This window comes from Girardinichthys multiradiatus, chromosome 1 (assembly GCF_021462225.1).
Source record: "Girardinichthys multiradiatus isolate DD_20200921_A chromosome 1, DD_fGirMul_XY1, whole genome shotgun sequence".
Classification (NCBI taxonomy): domain Eukaryota; kingdom Metazoa; phylum Chordata; class Actinopteri; order Cyprinodontiformes; family Goodeidae; genus Girardinichthys; species Girardinichthys multiradiatus.
The window spans coordinates 23,255,112-23,261,899 of record NC_061794.1 but is presented as its reverse complement, the minus strand read 5'-3'; the positions used below and the strand labels follow the sequence as shown (position 1 = coordinate 23,261,899).

General features: G+C 39.4%; 1 protein-coding gene across 2 annotated transcripts; it reads right to left on the bottom strand.

The window, feature by feature from the left end:
- Positions 1 to 475: 475 nt before the first annotated feature.
- Positions 476 to 6,494, bottom strand: dclre1b (DNA cross-link repair 1B). Of its 2 annotated transcripts, none has more exons than XM_047382439.1 (5): positions 6,378 to 6,494; positions 5,946 to 6,182; positions 4,720 to 4,885; positions 4,380 to 4,562; positions 476 to 3,019 (listed from the first exon to the last, which is right to left on the bottom strand). In XM_047382439.1, exons 2-5 carry the CDS (start codon positions 6,141 to 6,143, stop codon positions 1,827 to 1,829), a joined length of 1,740 nt encoding a protein of 579 aa, XP_047238395.1. In that variant the 5' UTR covers positions 6,144 to 6,182; positions 6,378 to 6,494; the 3' UTR covers positions 476 to 1,826. The 2 variants fall into 2 exon arrangements, with proteins under 2 accessions (XP_047238395.1, XP_047238325.1); XM_047382369.1 differs by having other exon boundaries at positions 6,367 to 6,488.
- Positions 6,495 to 6,788: the final 294 nt, after the last annotated feature.

Here is a 6,788-nt window from a genome sequence, read left to right as displayed (position 1 = left end):
TTATATCACATTAGGTTGTTTCAACAGGCTTTAATCCTGCCTGTTTTACTCGCAAATCTTTCCCATCTCTCTCAGTTACAGAAGCTCTGGTCCATTTCTTACCCATGCATTACCATTACTTTCCATTCTGTAGCCATAAACAAACCCATTTTTACTAATTTTCTCAACAATTATAAAATCTAACACCTAATTTAATTGCAAATTTTCAGCAGATTCCATATTAGATCTTGTGTTCACTGATTGTGGCTCCCTGTTTGGACCAGTTGACTTTTAAAATGTTGTGGATTATGATCACTGATCAAGTCTGGTAGGTTTTAGTTATTGGGAGCCACATTAGGGGTCAATTGCATAAACTTACTTTTTATCATCATTTCTCAAAGCAGGTTGCAAAACAACCTAAACGAGGGTACATATTGAAGCAAAGCAGTAGAAGACTGTAGAATAAAAAGTAAATTAAAAACCACAACTGCAAAAATGAGGTCATCAGGTCAATATTTTAGTGACATGAAGAATGCAATTGTATCGCAAATAAAAACCAAATAAAAAACAAGATGCAGGTTGAAAAAAACTCAGTATTTACTACATATTTTGTGTACTTACATTTGTGCAAGTTTCACCAAAAAATAAAAAAATAAAAACACGTAGCCACAGTTACTCACCATCAATCATCCTTGATTATTTGAAAATAATTATACCACCTTGTGGAAATAATCTTTACAAACTTATCTAGTCTAGATATAGACATTTCAAAAGCAGGAAGACTTCTCAGAAACAACAAAATAATGATCAACTCACATGCATCTGACTGAAAAAATCTGTTATAAGCTCCTTCTGGCACTGTTAGCACTTTCAAAACCGCTTAGAGAAATGCTAATTACAGGAAACAATCATTGTTTCCTCAGCATTAATTAAAAGTGCAGGAACCTCCCCTAATAAAAAATAATCAGAACAAAAACAAAAAAATATCACTTCTTTTCTTATTCTACTAATCATGTTTATATAAAGGTCCTCCAGACACAAATTGTGAAACATCCACACTAAACTCAAAATGCTTACACTGAGACAGTAAGTTTACAATACAAGGTTGAACTAACATATGGCAAAAACATTATTTTTTCTTTACATAAGCTTACCTTTATAGGGTGAAATTAAATATAAAGTGTTGTCTTAGAATTAACTCACTTTAGTTATCAAGGCCAATATCATCACAACTTGCCAGCTGAGATACTTACTGTAGATTATTGTTAAGAGCAACAAAGGTGTTCATGGTTCATAAACATTTTCAGAGGTAGCTTCTTTTTTCTATTCAAAACACACAGCAGCTTTAAATCACACTTAAAAAAAAAGTATTTCAGCAACTTCTTCCAAGGCAAGAGCAAAAAGTGAATGATAAATGTGTTTGAGCCAGGGGGGCGAGCCCCTCCGTCTGCTGACACCCAACTAATCAAAACGCAGGAAATTATCTGAGATTCAGGGGCACGATAAAATCTAGTGCGGACCTGGAGAAACCTCGTAAGCCAGTCTACTTACTCTCAGCAGCATGGAGAGGATGCCTACTCAACAACATACAGGGTGGGGGAATTCACCACTGACTGTACATGGATAAAAGAAATAGAAAGCTTGTTCATGGCACAACTGACAGAAAATATATTTATTTTATTATCTGGTGCTCATGCACCCCTTCTCTCTATATGGCCCAAATCAAAAAACCACCCATGATGACAAGGGAACATAAGAAACCAAAGTGTTAGTAGTGCTTTACAGTGTATATATGAAGAGAACAACTGAAAAGGCCACTGAAATAATCTAAAAGCATCAACATAGAATCAAATGTCGTCTACTTCTGAATCCTTTACAGGTGAGAGGGCAAACTTACGCACAAAGCCATATGGAAGGAAGCCCCTAGGCATGAAGTCCTCCTTTGAGAAGGGGAGACACTTTAAAAGATTGCTTTCATGCTTCTCTACATTCACCCGCGATAACTCAGCAGAGCTGCTATATGAAGCAAGGGAGGCCCTATCAGGGCTGTTTTGAAATAAAGCCGAAGTGTTGTTGCGATCCTCCCAACTATGCTCACTCATGGCATCCTGATCTGACAGTGTTTGGCTGATCTTAACATCTCCACGCCCTTCGTGTCCATGTGTACTTATTCTGGCCTTAATTGTAAACTGTTGCCTTGTCCTGGTAGGCTTTAAGCAGGTCTTGGAGTTTCCCAGAATCCCCACTGGACCAAAGTTCTGTTCGTTGACTTGACCGAGTTGCACTGATTCCATCATCAGCAGTTCCTCAGAAACAATTTGAGCGTTGTCCCCTTCTCTGTCTTTGTTAGGGCTGAGTTTTATGCTCGGGTCAACAAGAATACAGTCAGAATCCCTTTCGCTGCTTTCTGTGTCCATATCTTCCACAGATCCATCTTGCTCAATGCTCTCTGCCTCACAGGCTTCTTCATACAACTTCCTGCATTCTTTCACAGGAGTATCAAATATTACTCCTTTGGGAGCAAAAGGCCGGATGTTTCTGCGACAAAGACCAGCGTATGCCGAGGAGCTGAGCTGTCGTTCAGGCTGTCTTAACATGTACTGTTGGACTGACTCAGGTACGATGATTTCATGGCGTTTCTTGTGCGGCAGTAAGGCAGAAAGACCTCCAGGTAGACAACTTCCAACAATGGGCACAAGAGAGGAAGGTTTGAGAGCAGAGACAAAATCCTCTAGCTCCTGGTAGGAAGAGTGGTCTGAATAGGGCACCACATAGACATTGGGGTGGAAGGAGATGAGTGGTCTGCTGGTGGGTAAGATAGCCAATGTGGGATGTTCTTTGTTCCACTCATGCAACGCCGCAGAGCAGATCCTAGACTGCTCCACAGCTCGGATACGGCCAGCTCCTTGCTCAGTGGTGAAGACGTCAGGAAGCTCCAGAACTTTGAGGGTCTCCATTCTCTCAAAACTCACTTCAACCCATGTTTTAAACTCCATGGCCAGCTCCACCAGCAGAGTTTCCTTGCCCAAAGCATACAAGCCTGTGAGACAGTAAAAAAAAAAAAAAAAGCGATTTTGAGAAATCAGATGCGGATTGACTCTGCAGTAAACAGCTTTTTCGATTTCATTTATCAGGGTTTCTGTAAGTTTCAATGGGTAAACATTTTTAAGACCTTTTTAAGACTATTATGTATTAGATTTTAGCCCTATGTGATCATTACAACTTGATGAGGTTAGCGCACTTAGCAACTATCTTACATAATATTTTGAAGATTATAAGAAAGTTAAATATAATGTTATGCATAGACGTAGTTGTTTAACTCAGACAAGACAACAGGATGCCCAGTTTGATGATCTTCAAACACAATACATATCAGGCTTCATAACACCTATTTTTGGGGTTTCAGCAAACTACTAACATTCCTGATTTCAAGACAAACTTAGATTTAGGCTTCTCTTCATGACAAAACTCTTCGTGAAAGAAACTCTAATATACCAGTTTATGGTAGGGGTGCACCGATTGCCGTTTTCTGGCCGATCACCAATCTTTAAAAAGCCTGACCTGCCAATACCAGTATTTTTATAAGGTCACAATACAGTTCTAAAATTTCAATCTTACTTTATTTAAAAACATTGAACAATACCCGTGAAGCAATGCAAACTGCTCTCAAATATGCATGAAACGTTTACAGCATTGCAGTCCTTTAGTCTTTCATTTTCACATTCTAAAAAGAAACAGAAATTGAACAATAGGTTAGACCAGTGGTTCCCAACCCTGCTCTTCAAGACCCCCTGTCCTGCATGTTTTAGGAGTCTCCTTGCTGCCGCACATCTGATTGAAATAATTGGGTGATTACCAGGATGCAGCAGCCCTTGATGGATGCAAAGAAGGTCATGCAATCATTTGAATCACGTGTGCTGGAACAGACATTTAAAACATGCAAAACAGGGTGCTGAGGACCAGGGTTAGGAACCACTGGGTTAGTGGGTTAGACAAGTAGATAAGATTGGTGGATAAAATCGGTTTCACATGTAGGTATTGGCCGATCACTGATCTTCCAAAATTAAGGGTATCGGGGCCGACGATAGTCCGATAGATGAACTGGTGCACCACTAGCTTATGAAGGATATTTTTTCAGAAGTTGGTAAAGACTGAATGTCAGACTTAAAACTTTTTCACACAAGACTGTTTACTGCCCTGTTTACTAGGCTTATTTAAGAATTTTTAAAAGGGCTAAAATTTAAATATTTTGAAGTTTGTGGCTGCATTATGACCAATTACAAAAAGGTTCAAGGGATTTCAAGACTCTTGCAAGGCCCTGTACACACAAATAATCAGATTAGAGTTTATTTCTTGGACTTTTTGGGCTATACGGTTCTGAGACGTCTGTGTAAGCTCACCTATAACAACATTGTGGTCAGGGTGGCTACGGATGATCTCTTTGATTTGTTGAGTGGCTTTCTGTCTGGATGGCAGAGTACGGTTGGGGTCACAGTTGGTGTTGTCCAAGAACAGAACGTCAATAGTAGTGTTGGTCCTTAAACATGGCTCACGCAGCATTGAAGGAGTGTATCTGAAATCACCTAAAACGAGCAGTTAAAAAATTTAAATGTAAATATAAAATAACTGCAGTCTTGGGCAGAAAAGAAAAGGGGCACTGTTGAAAAAAAAAAGTTAAAGTCCTGTACTGATGAGTGTCAGTACAGGACTTTTACAGTACAGTTAATTCTGTAGACTGACCAGTGTACAGAATGTCACCAAAGTAGCCCTCAAAGAGAAACATGACTGCTCCTGGACAGTGGTTGGCATCTATCAGTGTTACGGTGAGCTTTTCCTTGCCTATGTCGTCCAGAGGGAGCAGGTATGGCTCACAGAGCTCTAGAGGATGGATCCATCGTTCTTTCACCTGTACAGGAACAGAAGTGATCAACAGAAAGGGAACAATATAAGTCCAATGAAAACAGAAGAAAAAAGTGAAAGAGTAAGTAAGATGGTTAAATAAAAAAAAAAAAAAAAAACATAAAAACACAAGCAAGTCTTCCACTGGGGAACTCACATTTCTGCTGTGATTTTGCGTTAAGTTGCTCTGACCCATTTGTGCAGTCATGTAGTGAAAATACATTGAAATACATTATTGGCATCCAGAGTGAATGTTGTCACTAAATATTTCGTGCAGTCCATTGCAAATTGCAATTGTGAATTAAATTATAGCATGCTCTTTTAATCCTATAATGTTATAATGCATGGAGAAAGATACAGTACTGATTCTGGAGGGACAGTCAATATCCACTATAATGTGCAGTTTTATATATAAACTAATTTATTAGTTGGACATGCTGCTTCTAACTTGCCAACCGTAGTTTTAAAACTGTTACCTTAGATATGAGTGGTGTTTAGTTTCAAGACCATGCATATTAGTGTTTTTTCTTTAAAACAGAAATATACCCAACCAGTGGATTTTGTCTTTCTTGTAAAAGAGGGAACGGTGCAGTATCACGGTTTCAGCAAGCTGATAGGCAATACACAGCGAACAGGATCTTTCAAACATAGAAGCTGTATCATGGAAGATTTTAGAGGTTTCAAAACTAACTTTTTCACACTTGGGTATAACGTGATGCTAGTAAACAGAACAGACCTAATGCAGAGTGTAAATGTATTCCACCAAGATAAATAAAAGATAACAAATTAACACAGTCCAATGAGTTGACTGTAACACTTGTACTACAGAGAAAATTCATTTCTGTCCTGTAGAAACAAACTCAATATTTATTCGACAGGTAGGCATAATTATGTTCATTATTTACAGGTGTTACTGTCTTACTTGTAAAACAAACTGTCATTAAAAAAAAGGCCTTGGGTCAAATGTATGCATTAGGATACAGTTTTCTGGAGAATTTAGTTTTTCTAAACACCCAGCCCCTTGCTGTCCTGTCGCCGGATGTGGTTCCAGCGTCTCCCGTCCTCACCTGCAGTTTGAGTCTGAGCAGGGCAGCAGTGATGGGGGAGCAGTAGATGGGTCGGTCGCTCCAGGTGGAGGTCAGACCCGCCGTGTGGTCGCTGTGCATGTGGGTCAGGAAAAACAGCCGGCTGCCGGGACATTTCCGTACATGCCAAAAGTCTACAGCCAGCGGGGTGTGCGGGATGACTTTTCCATTTGCGGACATGGCTAATTATTTCACTAGAATCAGCCAGGTGTGCAGGACCTATTAGAGCGGTTTTCTTTCAGTAGCTAATCATTTCAAGTGCACTATAGCAGAGAAACCCACAGTATGCATGGCATTGTTTAAATATTGATTGACGTTACAAGCAACTAGTCAACGCATAAATAATAAAAGTAAACACGTTATTTTTCCGCTAATTGAAAGCGTACATTATAAACAACTGTACCAATAACTAACACTTTATCCTCTCGCGTCCTGAACCAGTTCCTGCCATAACAAAACTCCGCCTGGCCTAGCGTTTTATTTTCAACGTTACAGTGCGACCGTACCCGCCATTTCTGTTTTCAATTAAATATTCAACGCCTTTTCCGTTTTCATCTTCTTTGCTTGGGTCCTAGTAGCTGCTGTGCTGTTTGTCAGGAACCCTACTGCCATCTAGAGGTTGAACAGCGGTGGATCCCAAGCCTCTAAATGTGGACCTTGTACCTTAAGTTGAAATGTGCAGTGTGAAACTCCAACTTTTTGATGAAATTAGAAAATATTTTGAAATGATTATGATTATATTTTAACCAAAATATGTATTACTGCAAAAACCGGTGCATCTACTAACAAACAATGGCTGAATCAGGTGCAGCACAACTGAACAGA